The sequence below is a fragment of the Aulonocara sp. 'chitande type north' Nkhata Bay genome, linkage group LG15 (genome assembly GCF_057382095.1).
Source record: "Aulonocara sp. 'chitande type north' Nkhata Bay isolate Kocher_YH1m ecotype deep benthic linkage group LG15, A_spYH_male_GT1.1, whole genome shotgun sequence".
NCBI classification, from domain to species: domain Eukaryota; kingdom Metazoa; phylum Chordata; class Actinopteri; order Cichliformes; family Cichlidae; genus Aulonocara; species Aulonocara sp. 'chitande type north' Nkhata Bay.
The window spans coordinates 14,578,441-14,594,996 of NC_141358.1; the positions used below are offsets into that span (position 1 = coordinate 14,578,441).

General features: G+C 42.9%; 1 protein-coding gene across 3 annotated transcripts; it reads right to left on the bottom strand.

Annotated features, from left to right (window-relative positions):
* Window positions 1-477: 477 nt before the first annotated feature.
* On the bottom strand, window positions 478-13,375 carry mideasa (mitotic deacetylase associated SANT domain protein a). Of its 3 annotated transcripts, none has more exons than XM_086264452.1 (13): window positions 13,081-13,375; window positions 10,925-12,654; window positions 8,030-8,245; window positions 5,863-6,205; window positions 5,695-5,761; window positions 5,468-5,610; window positions 5,267-5,370; window positions 5,081-5,156; window positions 4,861-4,949; window positions 4,234-4,377; window positions 2,110-2,238; window positions 1,784-1,950; window positions 478-1,513 (listed from the first exon to the last, which is right to left on the bottom strand). In XM_086264452.1, the coding sequence occupies exons 2-13, from the start codon at window positions 12,428-12,430 to the stop codon at window positions 1,234-1,236; spliced, it is 3,264 nt and encodes a 1,087-aa protein (XP_086120578.1). In that variant the 5' UTR covers window positions 12,431-12,654; window positions 13,081-13,375; the 3' UTR covers window positions 478-1,233. The 3 variants fall into 3 exon arrangements, with proteins under 3 accessions (XP_086120578.1, XP_086120577.1, XP_086120576.1); XM_086264451.1 differs by having other exon boundaries at window positions 13,070-13,375; XM_086264450.1 differs by having other exon boundaries at window positions 13,066-13,375.
* Window positions 13,376-16,556: the final 3,181 nt, after the last annotated feature.

The following is a 16,556-nucleotide window of genomic DNA, read 5'->3' on the forward strand; positions in this document are numbered from 1 at the left end:
GGAGACAGAAACAGAGCCACTTTGTCTTCAATAATCTCAGCGCAATATCCCTCGCATCTCATCTCCCGAGAGCATCATTTCCCTTTATGGCTCACACTCCTAAATGGCTGAATTATGCCACCAAAGATCAATGCAAAATTTCACCACTCCCTAGCGTCTCAAGACAAGTTGGCTTTCCAGCCCTTAATCTTAAAATTATAGGCCTTTGGAGCCTGTCTGGCATATAAGACCTATGAGCACAGCATTAGAAGTAAATCTCTCTTTGCCCACTAGATGTATAAGGATGTTATGATTTAGGAATATAAAATGACATAAATCTTGACTTGGTCTACATAGAATTTAAGCCACGTTTATCTTAGGCCAATCAGACAACAGCAATATTTCCATTCACCTACAGGCAACCATGAAGGGAAATTCTCAGATCACACTGAACCTCTGCCGCCATCTGCTGGTTAAACAAAAAACCCCATCCACTCCTCAGAAGAATATATTTCTTTAATACATTTCTCAATTCACCAGTCACATTACAGCCGACATGATTACTTTTTATATTATCAAAATCACTGAAAAAAAAAAAAAAAAATGCAGTATCATAAATATATGACAGTCTCATATATATATTTTTTGTACATATTCATTTCAAAGGTCCCTTAGTTTAAAAATAAGTGTACAACCCACCTAAAAATCTGATAGAAATCTGCTAAATTCAGCGCTGTTTTTTTTCCTGTAAGAAATATTTGAAACAGAATGGCTTCTGTCTTTAAAGGGAAGCAACTATAAAGTAATGATTGCCTTGATCTCATTTTATTGCTAGAAAGATATCCTGATTCATCAAACAACCATTGAAGATCTTAACATATGTTCAATTAAATAAGATTTAAAAAGGCCCTATTAGCAAAAGCAGAAGCATAGCACACGGACATTTTACACACACACAAAAAAAAAAAAAACACAACAAAAAAAACAAACTGATTATTTCAAAGGTACAAATGTGAAAATGTGGAGTGTGGCTTACACGCTGACGGTGTGAATCTGAATTACAGTCAAAGACAAACAGTTCAGGTCAGGAAACAAGTGAAAAGATCAACAGGAAGACTTTAAAAGCATCTTGTGCTTATTCTGCTCCTCATAGGGGAGCACATGTTTTTAAACACCTCCCTCCCTGATTTGTTCACCATCTCCCCTCTATTTACACGTCAATCCATCCCATTAATGTTCGTCTTTATATCGGTCTCACTGCCAGTCTTCATCGTCGTCATCCTCCCCCTCTGATGAGTCCTCTTGGCTGCTGGCCTCAGCCTGCTCTGACGCTCCATTCCCATTACCTCCCCGCTGGGTCTCTGCAGCAGACACAGCTGCCGCCGCTGCTGCTGCTGCCGCCGCCGCCTTCCTGGCTCGAGCTTGAGCTGCTGCCTGCTCCTCCTCCTCCTTCTGACGCAGTGCTGCAGCCTTCTTCTCCTGCTCGGCATGACTCTTCATGTGAGCGCTTCGACTCTTCACTTTATAAAACACTCTGTAAGGGAGGAAAAGGGTGCAGCGTTATGCTTGATAGCAACTGTTTGGAATAAAGCGGCGCTATTGAAAAAAAAAAATAAATAAATAAATATATCACGGAATTCACGGAAACTTCTAAACACACTGTGCCCCACAGAGATCAGCACACTGAGATGAACCAAAAATCACCAGCATTATTTGGACTCTTATAATGAATGAGCAAACATTCATAACACAATGCTAACAGGTCAGGAATTAACGCCAATCTCTGTGATGGCTTTTGTCGTACCTGTTGCATTTCTTGCAAGGAAAAATCTGCTCAGGTTCCTGCGAGGGCTTCAGTGGCACCCGGGGCTTCTTTGCAGCAGGCTCGGCCCGAGATCTGGGAAGTGCTGGAGACTGATGAGCCTCTTTATGAACAGTATCTGGCTCTTTGAGCACCAGCACTGTTCCTGCCTGAAGAGGCAGAAACAGAAGGTTGCGTTTTAGCACAGTTGAGACCAATGGTTCATAAAATTTAGATTTTTTCAAATAAATAAATATATTGCTTTTTCCTTATTTTAAATATATTAACTGATAAGGATGTGTATCAAAGAACTATGAAATGAAACTTACATAGTCATGAACCTGTAGTGACTGAGCGACCCTCGCCTGCTGTTTTCTCTCATTGATTTGCTCTAAAGACATATTCTTCTTGTCATCCTCATCCGCTTCACCTTGAGTCATCTTCGGCTGCTGTGAACTCTGTAAGGAATCCCACCAGGGAAATTAGGCAGACTATGACCCAGAATCTTAAACATTACTTCAAGACAATAAGATCCTTGTTTCTTCATTAAAGGGGACCCGTTATTTATTTTTTTTACCCTAGTCTTTCTTCTTAATTGTCCCCCCCCCCCCAAAAAAAAAACCAAACAAACAAAAACAGAGGTTTTCCTTAATAAAGTCGCAGCTGTTGAGAGTTTTGCAGCCTCCACTCCCTGGTACACTTGACTCAGCTTTCTCAAGATTTCCTCAAAATGCTTTCTTAGTTGCCAGACCCCCCCCCCCCTTCCTAAAAAAAAAAAGAAAGTACATTAACAGTGGATACACAAAATGTATTACTCTATTCAAGGAACCCAGATGAGGGGCAGCCAATCAGAAGTAAAGTGGGTATCTTGTTTCAAACTAACAGGCTCTATATACGGGGAAGGATAGGATTAGATTAAAAATTGGATCTAGACATCTTTATATAGAGTAATACATTTTTAGACCAGCTAATGTGCAACCCTTCTTTTCTCACAACCACCAACTCATCGTTCTTGATTCCAGTGGTCTTAACATTTTGCGTGGCCAGAGCACATCCTTATTTTGGTACTTTTGTAAATAACTGCTGTCAACCAGAGAATAGGTCCAGGGGTTGCTTTATTTAGGGTCACACAAATACATGTATCAGAAATGCTGAAGAAAGCCACTGGCTGAAGGGTGTCTGTTTCTTTTTGCTGCCGTGTATTTAAAATAACATAGCAGCAAAAAGACGTGGCACAAAGCATATTTCTCCATGTGCAGACATCTGTATTCACACACAATGAAACCCCTTCTTAAAAACACTCAAGTTCCATTTGATTAGTTGAAAAATGTTGACGACTTTTAATTAATCCTAAATATATTCAAACAGATAAATATAACATGGAAGACACATTCAACCATGCACAATGAAACGCACATGAGACATTGCAAATACTACATATACGGTCATGGTAAACAGTACACCAATCAATTCAAAGGTTTTATGTACAAGCACATAATCTAAAGCACACCTGGTGTACTTAATGCTAGGTAAATACAACCTCAGGTGAGCAACAATACAACATATTACAAAGTGTTATTATTTATTTAACAACAATTTTGCCAAAAATTAAGAAGCAGTGTTTGAAAAGCTGAGTGCATCCCATAATTCAAGAGCTTATTTAACCACCTTTAGAAGCACTAATGTGAAGTAACTGTTTTCTGTGACTTAATCAGTCTCTCACATCATTGTGGAGGAATTTTGTCCCACCCTTCTTTACAGTGTTGCTTCAGTTCACTAAAGTTTGCAGGCATTTGTTTATGCACAGCTCTCCAAGCTCCTGCAAAAACATTTCAGTCAGGTTGACGTCGGGTTTTTAATTGGACAATTATAACACCCAGAAATGATGTTGCAGATTTACTGCTGGGTTTGGGGTCGTTCTCCTGTTTTATAACTCTAAGCTTAAGCTGTTGGACAAGTGGCCTCACATGGTTGACTTTGACTGCAAAACCAAGCCCAAATCCTCACTCCTCCACCAACGTGCCTGACAGTTGGTATCAGGCGCTTGTGCTCTAATGTGTGTTTGTATGAGAGGAGTTTCAGCAGATGTGGCGCTATTAATTATGGCCATGAGGCTGTTGAAGAGGCCTTGGTTTCAAGCCACACTGAAGTCATTTATTGCACGTCTTCCTCCTGCTCTCTTACCCAGCTTTCCCGATTCCTCTCCACTGCCCTATCTCAATAAAGGTTAACAAAATCAATCAAATGCATTTGATTAGCAGCACCTGGCTGCCACGTAGCCTCTTGAGGCTGTAATTTTTCACACAGTGCTTCTGCATTTTGGTTTAACTTTTGTTTGATAAACAACAAATTAAAGGACCAGATTACTTCACCTTAGAATTCAGGATGTGCTTTTTATTACCATGACTGCATATTGACTCTTTAAAATAAAGGTCAGATTTAACCGCGCTTACCTTGACGTCCACGACTGCCTCTGCGTGTTTTTCCACAGGTGAATCAGGAGGGCCGAACATTAAAATCCCATTGCGACCAACTTTCACCTGCTTCTTGTATGTGTAGTAGAACTCCACACACTGAGCCACGGTCTTAGTCCGCACCTTTAAAACAGTCAGAGAAGCGTGCACATGTAAAGCTTTATTGAATAATAAGAATACGTAAGATAATCCTTGAGAAGTCACTCTGTCTCAGCTTATTTTACCGCTTTTTTTTTTAAAGCCCACATTTCCTATAAAAATAGTCATTTCCTGTCGCAAAGAGGATGTGAATTTTTCAGTCTGAATGACTTTTTGAACCTTTTTAAAGATGCAGCTCGTCTTTGTGTTGAGAGGTGAGCGTCCTCTTCCTGTTTACTCATTTTCCATTACATCTAAATCTGGCATCATGCAGCAAAGACCGAACGTCTTAACTATTATTGTCTTGTTTGATTAAAGCAATTACGTGAATGCCTCGAGGAGTGCACAAAGGATTTATTGACGCTACACAGAGTGCATTTAATCGTATGCAACTGTTTGTTTGGTTGCTTTCTTCCCCCCCACTGATTCACAGTTGTTCTTGCTGCAGGGTCAAATTAACGAACATACCAGTTTCTGCACCAGAAAGAAGTCCTTCCTGTAGGCAGAGATCCCCTTATTGAAAAACCGCTTCTCCTCTGCTGTCCAGCTGTCAGAGCCTGAGGGGAAAACAAATGCAGTAAAAATAGGTGAGTGAGCAAGAGCATAAATTGCAGAGAAAGGCAAAGAGAAAGCACGTGACAGCTGATTGAAGCAATTAGCATAAAAAGCTTCTTTTTGTTGTTGTTACCTGAGTAGTGATAACCTATCAATTGATGGCCTTTGGGGAAAATTGGATCCTGATGCATCAAACGTCCCAGTGTTTCCTTAAAAGTTGGCATCACCGTGAGCAAAGGCATGTCCCTCATTTGAAAGCTATGAAACACTTATAAGTAGTAGTGTAAATAATGTAATATCTGTACATCACTTTACTCACAAGGAAATCTCCTCCACATTCATGAAAACAGTGCAAAGCCAGCTCCTGATTGGTTCCTCCTCCTCTCAAAACGCTCGAACATGCCATGTTCATCAAATCCTCCACTACAAAGAGAACGTGAGGAGTGTCGATGGTGACAAAAAGCTCAAAGTATGAATAAAAAGCGAGGTCGGTAGGTCACATGTTATGATGGACACTTACTGGTCTCTTTGTCACCATGTTTGAAGGCGGCGTCATCAATAGGAACCCAAACCAAGTCCGCTTTGTGCTGGGCGGACTGGGAAGAAGCTTCATCTTGCAAATCAGGAATTTCTGCCTGGTACTTTTGCCCAATGTTGATCCGTCTGAATGCCAACACAGAGGGCTGAGTTATGAAGCCGTCAGTTAGAAACAATAGTAGGTTGTTTGGATGTTTAAGTGCTACTCACGGTTCGAGGCTCACAGGTGTAGCCTCGGCGTTCAAGGTGAAGCTAGGCGGCGTAACGTCTGAACTCGCTGGAAGAGGCGAATGAAAAAGCTCTTGCTTGTTAAGTAATTTATTCAAACAAGTAACTCACATATATCACTGCAAAAGAACTGAAGCAAACGAGACTCACTGGAACGCAGAAGGCTCCGAGCTGCAGACTTGGGCGTAGGCGGGGGCGGCAGGATTTGGTTGGTTACAGCTATGTTAGTGAGGAAGGTGGAGAAGTAGAGTCCGGAGCCCTCCCGCACAGGAGACAGGATGGGTGGTGGCGTGTATGGGGGAAAGGTAAGAGGGTTGTCCATCAGGCGCACCGGAGAACGGAGGTTGCTCTGAAAGGAAGTGATGCTGGAGTAGACGGATGGTGCGATGAAGGTGGATGGTTTGGGGGGAGGGATGATGAGAGGTTCGGGACGTGGCCTGCGCTTCAGTTTAGCTTTTCCGTCCTCATCAAGTCCTGTATCGCTTTCCTCATCCTGGATGGAAGAAGCAGAGTTAACACAAACCTATATTTTTTATAACAATCATGAGCAGGTTTCACACCTGACTGATCAAATTCAAGGAATAAATTCTCCCTGCTATCCTCCACCTTCCTCCTGTATTAACCTTTATTGCTCCTGGATCAGACACAACCGGCCATAAAGCTGACTGAACGTTCTCACGTGGTTTATCGTGACGCAATCTAAGTTTCTCTGTGAGAAGGGAAAAGCCACACACAGACGACAACGCCTCATCAGCTGGGGTGTAAATGGATTTTACACAACAAGTCAGGTTAGAAAGGCGTTTTTAAAGTTCACCGATTTATTATTAAATCTCAGGTCCAGATCGTTAACTGTATTAAAACATCCTTTTGGACTAAACCGTTTCTGATATTCAAATTATGCTAGTGTTTTGAGACTTATGTGATAAAGTTTTGTACCTCTATGTCCAACATTTGAGGACCTTGTTGGAAATTAAAGGAACTGTCCCACACAGAACAACTGAACATTTTCTCAGGCCTGTAGTGCCATTTCTCTGTTGGTGTCAAACGCCCAGCTTTGGAGGAATTGCCTGTGCATTCAGCTGGGGCTTGCCTTAATTTTATGACTTTGCAAAAAATAAATAAAACTCAGCTGCAACTCCAGAAATCCCAGCGCCCAGTTTCTCCAGTAAACGGAGAAACAGAATCAGAGCTGGCACAAGCTAAAATCCCCTCTGAAGAAGTACTAGGACCACATTAAGGAAAAGTACATTGTTGTTCATTTCATTTTAAATTTGGAGATTAAAGTTGTAGTTTGAAGTCAAACAACTCCCACGGCTGCTATACTCTCTACAAAATGCCGGGTATAGATGAGTAATTGAAACGCCAACTTTAATCTCTGTATTTTGACTGTTTTCTCAAAATGAACAATGACATTTATGTTGTTGCACTAATACTCCTACCTAATACTATCATTAATGTTTACTTCTCACCCCACTGTCACAACCACATGCAACGACATGCATGCTAGCTTAATTTGCGATTCTAAACTGAATGTGTGAATGATCACCCATTTTTTTTTGTACAAGCCCTGTGACAGATTCATGACCTGTCTGGGTTATGTGGTTATGAAAATGTATGAATAAAGTCATTCTGAAAAAGACACTGAAGCTGAATTTTGCAAATGTATTTTTGGCACGTTTAGCCCTAAACGGGTCATGGTGTCACTTTACAGTAAGAATAAGCAGACCTCTCTTCACCAAACCTACTCGACCAGATAAAAATATCTAAGCTCAATTCGGAGTTTGTCTTCTCCCTACATTGATTTTTTTGCATTACACACATAAAATAGATTTAATCATCTGGCCCAGTGATGAGTGTACTTCCTGAATCTGACTTCACTGTGAACCTACAGTCTGTAATGATGTTCATGTGGTTCAGGATTTTGGAATTAATGAGTCACATCATCTAATTCAGTCCATAAATTGTGGGTTGGTCCAAGTTTTAGTTGCACATCTCTGTTACTCCTCAGCAGATGTCTGAAAGACTCAAAGTCTCAATGTTTAACCACTGCGAGGTCTGAGCCGACCCATGAGAAGTTGAACTTTGAGGTTGTTTGTGTAACTGGGTGGGATGACATTGTCTTTGCTAACAATACTGCTCAAACTTGCATTTTAAAGGGGGGTATCAAGGTAGTTATGCAATGTGGTCTAAGCCTGAATAAACATCTACAAACACGACGGCTGTAAATGTTTCATCGTGGTATGCAAAAAAAGAAAAAAGTCCCTTTAAAGTGACTGAAAGGAAAACAATTCAAATCTCTCGTCCTTAGGGAACTAACCTGAGCAAAACTCTCAGTCATGGTGCTTCTCAGCGATCGCCGGCGAGCCACAATGACAGAAGGTTTGCGATCGGATGGTGCAGCAGGCCGCTCGCCCTGACCGGGCCGCCCCTGAGCCCAGCCACCCTGAGGATCTGTTTGACCTCTGTGGACTGGCACAGATACTGGGATGACCAGGGGCACCATTGTGGCTTGCCTGCTTGAAGCACCGTCTTCCTGTTGAGGCACAATAAGGAAAGAGGCAGGAAGATTAGAAAAGGCAGAAGAGAGTTGAGGAAGTAGCAGGAAAATAAAGGAAAAGGGATTGAGATATAAAAAGAGGAAGAAGTCCAAGTGGTCACATGAGCTTTTTTTGCATTCGGCTCCAATTTAAAAAAAAAAAAAAAAGAAAGAAAGAAAGAATCAGAATTACTGTTTCTGAACAGAAATATCTATTCTTTCGTTGTTTTTTGTAACATTTGAATCACTAAAAAGTCCCCAAGATACAACAGACATACATTTCTTACATTCACCAGCCACTTTATTAGGTACAGCTGCTTTAACTGCTCATCAGTACAAATATCCAATCAGTTAATCACATGGCAACAACCCGGTGCAAATAGACACGGTTAAGATGATCCGCTGAAGTGCAAATCAACCACTTGGAAGAAATGCGATTTAAGTGACTTTAAATGTGGCATTGTTGGTGCCAGATGAGCTTGTCTGAGTATTTCAGAAACTGCTGATCTACTGGGATTTTCCCACACAAGCATCTCTAGGGTTTACAGAGAATGATCAGAAAAAGAGAAAATATCCTGCGAGCAGCAGTTCTCTGGGAAAATTGCCTCGTTGATGCCAAAGATCAGGGGAGAATGCCCAGACTACTTTGAGCTGTTAAATAGGCAACAGTATCTTCAATAATAACAATCAAGGTACGCAGAAGAGCATCTCTTAACTCACAACATGAGCTACAGCAGCAGAAGACCACACTGGGTGCCACTCCTGGCAGCTAAGACAGGAAACGGAGGCAACAACTCAAACAGGCTCAACAGTTGCACAACAGATGAAAAATGTTACCCGGTCTGTTGAGTCTCAGTTTCTGCACCGACATCCAGGTGGTAGGTCAGAATTTAGTGTAAACAACAGGATAGCGCACCATCCTCTCAAACTGTTCTTGAACATCCCAGTGAGCTCAGTGGCCTTCGCAGCCACCAGATCTCAATCTGGCTGAGCACTTTTGGGATGTGGCAGAACTGGAGATTCATGCAATGGACGTGCAGCTGATAAATCTGCAGTGTTATGTCATGACATCAATATGCATCAAAATCTCTGAGGAATGTTTCCAGCACCTTGCTTTAGTTATGCATACACTAGCAGATCTAGTTGTACCTAATAAAGTGTCCAGTGAACATAGAAAGCACAAAAAAAATGCAAATAAAGTTCAAAAATATATTATTCGAATAAAAAGTAGCAATGACAACAAAAACATGATACTATCACGTCAATCTGGACAAATTTCTCTGAGACAACTCATTTAATCAATGCCACAGAGGATTAAAGAATAGAGGGGAACATGTACCCAATAAAGTGGCAGATGAGTTTACTTTTAAGATTTAAAAGCACCTAAATGATAAAGTAGTAACTTATTATTTTCCTCAAAATTAATTCCTCAACCAATAAACCACATATCAGCTTGAAACGCCATAATTAAGAGATCAATTAAAAATGAAAATTTAAAATAAACACCACAGAGCAGAAAAATTAAAGTCTCTTTCAAAACATGTGCATTCCACCTGTAAAATAAAAATAGAAATATATAAAATTTCATCATAGGGCTTTACAAGCACATACTTTGGCAGGCTTTCGGAGACGTCCACATGCCTGCCTGGTATTTCTGCTCATTCTAACTCAAAGAAAAACTAGCAAAATGAGTAATCCTGGCTTCTAGTGGTGGGGGTTAAAGCATGAATCAGTTTTGTGATTTATAATTAGTAAAAGTTAAGAACAAAAGTAAAGACACTCGTCTCGTCTCCTGACCTAGAAAACAAAGTGCAGTTTAACTAACCACAACGAAACAGCTCTGGGTTGTGAATCGCCACCTTAAACCTGTTTGGCGTGTAATGGGGAGAAAAGGAGTGTAGCTATACAGGTTGACAGTGCTGCCCCTCCCTAGCTCTGCTGAATGACTGGGAAAAGGCCTGAGGAATGTGGAGGTGTGCAGACATGCAGCTGCTCCAACGTGCGCGCGGTGCAAGAAAGCCTTCGATAAGCTTCGTAACCCCCTGAGGGAAGAGGACTACCTGTCCGTTTGCTTGCGTTAAAATGGACTCAGACTGAGTTTTACTCATTTCTGCGACTTGTGTTTATGTAAAAAAAACAACAACAAAATAAAAACTGCTAAAGAAACCTTAAAGAAGCAGGCCCCAGTGGGTGTGCCACGATTAAAGTAAATATTATATATCCTGAATAAAACGACAGAGCGTATCATCTTTCATACAGCAGTAAAATGAGGAGAGCAGATCAAAAAGGCGAATCTTCAGTGAACGGCAGACATTCAGGTTTCACCAGATACGTTGTCTGCAGTATCGATGTGCAACTTGTTAAAACAGCCCGCAATGGCTGAGGCTCAACAGCTGCACGAGTCGAGTAAACAAGCCCAAGAAAAGGATTTTGTAAACCATAGGGAAGTTCTGCATAGAAACAGAGTCCTTCCTCTTTGTACAGCTGCTTGCCAACTTCGCCAGATGAGAAAATCTGCTCTCACTTGCACAAATGAGCTGCCTGCCCCGTTCCCTCTCAAGCAACCTGAGCCTAAGAGTATTTTATTTATTTCTTTTTTTTTTTAAATCATATTACTCTCATAAATGATTGATATATTCCCTACAGCAGCAGTGTAATGAGCCATTTCTCTTTTACCTTTACAATTTTTGCAGGCAGGGACTCCATCTCTGACGCCTTCTGTGCCAGGGTTTCCAAGTTGATCTCCTTGGATGCTCTCCTTCTCCTACGGATGACCCCTCCTGTTGTCACTTGGCTTTCCCCTGCTTTCGCAACCTGCGCACCCGCTACTCCGTTTTGGGGCGGTGGAGGCTCTTTGGCTTGAGACCAAATGTTTGTGGAAGGGGGATCCAGTGGCGACTGCCCCTCCCTGGAAAGGCGACGCGAGCGCCGAGGAGCAGCCGCGTTTGCGGGCTCTGTGGGATTTGCGCCGGCCTTTTCGGGGCATTGATCAGGAACGGCTGACGCGTCACAGCTTTGAGCCTCTGCTTCCTGCTGCGGCTCCGTCGACTGAACATCTTCTTTGGACCCAGTTTCAGATGGAGGCGGCTCGGCAGGCTGATAAGCGACGAAGTTTTGGGTCTGCTGCTGTTTTGGTTGCACCTGTGGCTGTGTCGTGTCTTGCTGTGACACATTTTGCTGCTGTAGGTGCTGCTGTTGTTGCATTTGCTGGATTTGTTGCTGTCTCTCCTGGAGCTGCTGCTGCTGCTGATACTGTTGCTGCATTTGTTGCTGCAGCTGTTGGATTTGATGTTGCTGGATTTGGTGCTGCTGTTGCTGCAAATGTTGCTGTTGTTGCTGCTGCTGCTGCAACTGAATCTGATGCTGTTGATGCAACTGTTGTTGCTGCTGCTGCTGTTGTTGTTGGTGATGATGGTGATGATGAATTTGTTGCTGTTGTTGTTGTTGCTGCTGCTGCTGCATCTGGTGTAGAAGCTGCTGCTGAGTTTTGGGCTGCTCACTGTAGGGCAGGTTCGGAATTGCCTTGTTTGCTGGAAAAACCGAGTAATAGCCAGATGAGAACTGTTGCTTGCTGGGTCTAAATGTTGCCTGGAAGGGCTGCAGCATGGACCCCTGCAAACCATGAGGTGGCACATGTGACTGGCCTTGGAGCTCCACGCCTTTGTGGCCATGTTGATAGGCTTGCAGCTGAGCCTGGTGCATTGCCGCCGCTGCAGCATGCTGTTCCCACTCGATCCCCCTGCCTTGAGCCGGAGCCTGTGTGGCATCTCTATAAACCTCCACAGGTCCGGACAGCTGATTTTCCCCTCCCATCGGCAGAGCTACACCTTCGTGGACTCCCTTGTGGAACGTCATCTGATTCCTGACATTCACTCCGCTCATGTAGGGGCCAAAATTCTGTCCCCAGGTCGACACAGGAACTTCCTGGGACCAGCCAGGGGCCTGTAAGGAGTCCTGGTGCATCCATTTTACTGGAGCACCCTGTTGATAGTGCGGTAAACTCTGGGGCCCTTTCTCTTGATTATAAACACCAGAGCTGCTGGCAGAGTCACTGTGGCTTGACTCTAAAGCTGGCGGTCCCATACCATAATAAACCTCCCCTGGGTGCTGCACAGCCTCTTTCATGGCTGCAGCACGGTGCTTACCACTCTTGTCAGTATTTACTTGAGCAGGAAGACTCATAGTAATAGAGCTTTCAGTCCCGATCTGTGAGCGTGCAAAAGCAAGTTGGTGCCTCTGTAGTGCGCTTTCACTGCTTGTGGTGAAGAAATTCTTTAACTGTGTATACAGAGGTATCTGGGAGGAAATATAAATCCCAAAGGAAAGCACAGGGTGGAGAACACGCAGTCCTCCTTCAAGAATCAAATCTGAGGCTCGCTGTCCATCCTCTTTAGGGGGTGCAAGACCTTACGATAGAAAGAAGAAGTCAGACACTTTTGTTTTCTTAGAAGACACAGAGTTTTCACTCGACTCTCAGTCGTCTTTGGCAATGAGGAAATTGAGGCCTACGCCAGCAGATAGCCCCGTTAGAGTAAAGTGAAAATATACAGGATTGCACGCAGATTGAGCAGAGAGAAAGAGTGCGCGCAAATAGGGCATTGCAAGTTTCGAAGGGACAGACAGACCTCAACACGGCGGCGCTTACAGTGTAGCTGCCATTTGGCACAACAAGAAATACAGGAAACGAAGGGGCTCGTGCAATCACCCGAGCGATAGCCAGTGATGTTTGTGTGAGAGGAGAAAAAAAGAGCAATAAGGAAGCGTCTGAGGAGCGAAGAGCTCTTAGGCAATCCAGCAGATTAAAAAGCATTACTTACACACCGTGTGATCACCTTATCAATGGTGCAAAGAGTCGCCCGTGTCCAACTCCACGGAGTCACTTTGGTTTCGATCAACTGCGCGCAGCTCCATGAAGGGATCGTGCGCAGCAAATGTCATAACTCTTGACAACTTTCCCTCGAGTTTCACAGCGCGCAATATGGCGAGCAGGCGAGCGAGCAGCCCCGCGGAAATACGCTCCAAAGTCCGGCCAGGGCCCGGGGCAGGCTCAGTAACGCCGTAGTTACAATGTTGCACACTGTATCCGCAAAACCGTACACTTCCAGGAAAACATGTCCACAACTTTCCCCCCCCTCCACCTCCTCCCCTCCTCCTCTCCTGCACGCAACGTAAGTAAACCCACACGCGAGACGCTGAACGTGCAGCGGCCCGCTCGGGCACTTCCTCAGATCAGTGCGCTTTCGCTGAGAGGAAAGCTCCGAGTGTTTAAAGCCGCCGTTTCGGTTTGTCCGAGGTGCGCGGAAAAAGAAAAAAAGGCTGCGAAACTGCGCAAAACACGCAGAAAGTTGTGCACCTCCAAACGCACCGCCTCACCCCAAAACAGCTCAAGTCACATCCTGTTATCCAATCCGATTGTTTGGCCACTCCCATCGCCGCATCCGTGTGCGTTTGTTTCTCAGTGGCGGCTTCCCCGGAAATCGGAGGCTCGTCACACGGACGCAGTTTGTTGTTGGTTAAAATCAGGCCTCCAACCGGGTTTACGTTTGGATAATTCATCTGGTTCAACAAACCCCAGCTCTTCTATTAGAATTTATTCATCGTTTTATTCATTAAAGCGGGCTTATTACGCGTTATTTAAAGCCCAGCTACTCACTTTTATCATTTCATCCATGTTTATGTTTTTAACAAGAAACCTATTTTAAGCAGCTTCTCTGTTTCCTGCCAGAGACGAATACATTTCCCGTCATCTGCATCTGTCCACAGTGTTATTTACGAGCAGGCACCACACTGATTATCTGGGGTGCATGCACAAACCATTTTGTGCCTCATTTTTCACATGCAGAAGACCCACCTACACCCACCAGCCACTTTGGTGGTACACCTGCTCAGCTACATTTTGGCATGCAAACATTGTCAACATGACCTACTGAATAAACAGCGCATCAGAATGGTGGAAGAAAAGTCAATGACAGATAGTTTTCATCTTCTCTATTTAAATGGGTTGTTTAATGGACTGTACTTAATATTATTGTTCACCCAGTCGCGTGCACATTTATGCAGGGTCTTTTTTTCCCCTTTAAGCCTTAAGTTCTTCCTCACATTCCCACAGACTCACTCATATTACAAGGGATGCATCGGGAGAGTTCAGTCTCTTGCCCAAGGATACTTAGACATACAGACTGGGTAAGCCAGGGGCTGAACTGAGAGTGTGTCTCTGTTGGTTAAATAAAATAAATTAAATATAAATACAGAGCCCCAAACCTCCTCTGGCATTAGCATCAAGACAAAAGCTGTGCACTAGGAGCTTTGTGGCAGGGGTTTCCACAACTGAGCAGCTTCTGGAGGTGCAATGTGTAAGCGGCCCAGTGCTTTTGCCCATATAGTTTATGTGGAACGGGGCTCTGGGGCTTTGACTCAAACATTTTGTTCTTCACCTGCTTGTTTTTGTTAAAACAAACTTGAGGAGCGACAGGTGGCTCTGATTGAAAATCTAAAGCCACTGCATGCTCATATAGTAGCCGACTTGCAGTAAATGTTTTCTTGCTTCTCTATATTTAATAGCAACATTATTCTAAATATTGACATCATCGTGACTTTAGACTCACAAGTAAAACAGAACTCATCAATAAAATGTTTGCTAAGGTCAGAAATCCGAGAAGTCAAGTATACTTAGAGTTCTTTTTTTTTTTAGAGGGGCTGCCACTGCTAGAAATTCCAAATAATGATGACAACTTTTATAATCAGTTGTTGACCTCATGCAACACACTTTATTTATCTTAGTTTTTGATACTCATTGCATTTAAACACATAAATGAGAACACGTCATGATTTCATGAAACAGATGTGTGTTTATTTTGCATGTGTTTCAAACACACATGCCTCTGTTTGTAGCACACATGTATAGTCAACTTTTGCATGTTCAGCTCTTTATCTTTGTTTTTGTATCCCCATTGTTAGTGGGGCCCTGTATTATCGCATGCACATACAGTCAGCAATCACAAAGACGTAAACATAATACAAATATCAACTAAATTCATAGAAGAGAACACAAAAATAAAATAATAGTCAAGCTTAATATTAGACACACAAATGTGGTCACTTGGCTGCTGAGATCTACCCAAATGAGGAAAAGATGGGCCTTCAAAATGCACCTCTTTCAAATGCAGGAACTGGAATGTACCAAGTGTCACGTCATCGCAGGGGAGGCCAAGAAATGTTTACTTTAAATAGGTTGTTTATTTTACGTGACATTTGAGTTTGGTATTCAGTTGTTTTTGTTTTTTGCATTAGATTATTGATAAGTTAAACTAACTGACAAACTAGTTGCTGTTTTATTTACTTCTTATAAGATAACTTCTTTGTTGTAGTTCCCCCGTTGGGCGTCTTTGGTGTGATCAGCCAGTATTTAAGTTCCCTTTTCTTTTGTGTCTGATAGCTCAGTTATATTTTCAGTCTGGTTTTGTGTTGTAGTTACTTTACCCTCATGCCTAACCAGCTGAGTCCCTCACAGTCTGTGTTTTTACCCCTTTTGGAGTATTTTGGAGACAAATGCTGGACTTTGTTCTCCACTTCAGGTTGACATTGTTTTGTTGATTTAGATCATAAATGCTTAGAATAAATAAGCTAATAAATGATGCATTATCACAACATTTGCACAGAACAGTAGATTTAAGCTGCAATCTCTGCATGTCTTCCTTCATTGCTTCCATGAACCGCCTTAGTGGCCTTCCGCTTTTCCTCCTGCCTGTTAGCTTCATCTTCAACATTCCACCATCCCTGCTCTGTGCATGTTGAGACTACCGCCGCCTCCTTACACTCTCCTCCATCTGCTTCCTAATCTCACCATAGTTGACAATGTGGTCTGCAATCATCACAATCCATGGAAACTCCAGCCTGACATTGTCCTTTAACCTCTTCATCACAATAGCAAAGAAGAAAGGCTCAGGACCATCCCTGATGTAATCCCATGCCCAGGTTGAACCCCTCTGGTGCTGTGCAATACAGCAAATGTTGGTATAGAGCCAATAATAAGTAAATACAGGGTTATACCAATACTGATACTGACACTTTTAATATACCAAAGGCAGACAATATAGGGGAGAGCAGTGTGTCATCACTTATGAAATGACCACTAAAACACTGTGATGTTTTACTTTCCATGGCAACATACACTGAACTGAGGCTAGAAACAAAGTATCGATCCTATCAACCTAGTATCGATCTGATAGTGATATCAGTATTGGTATCGATGGTATCGATGGTATCGATATTTCGATCGGCCCGCCCATCTCTTCCTTCTGCCACTCCT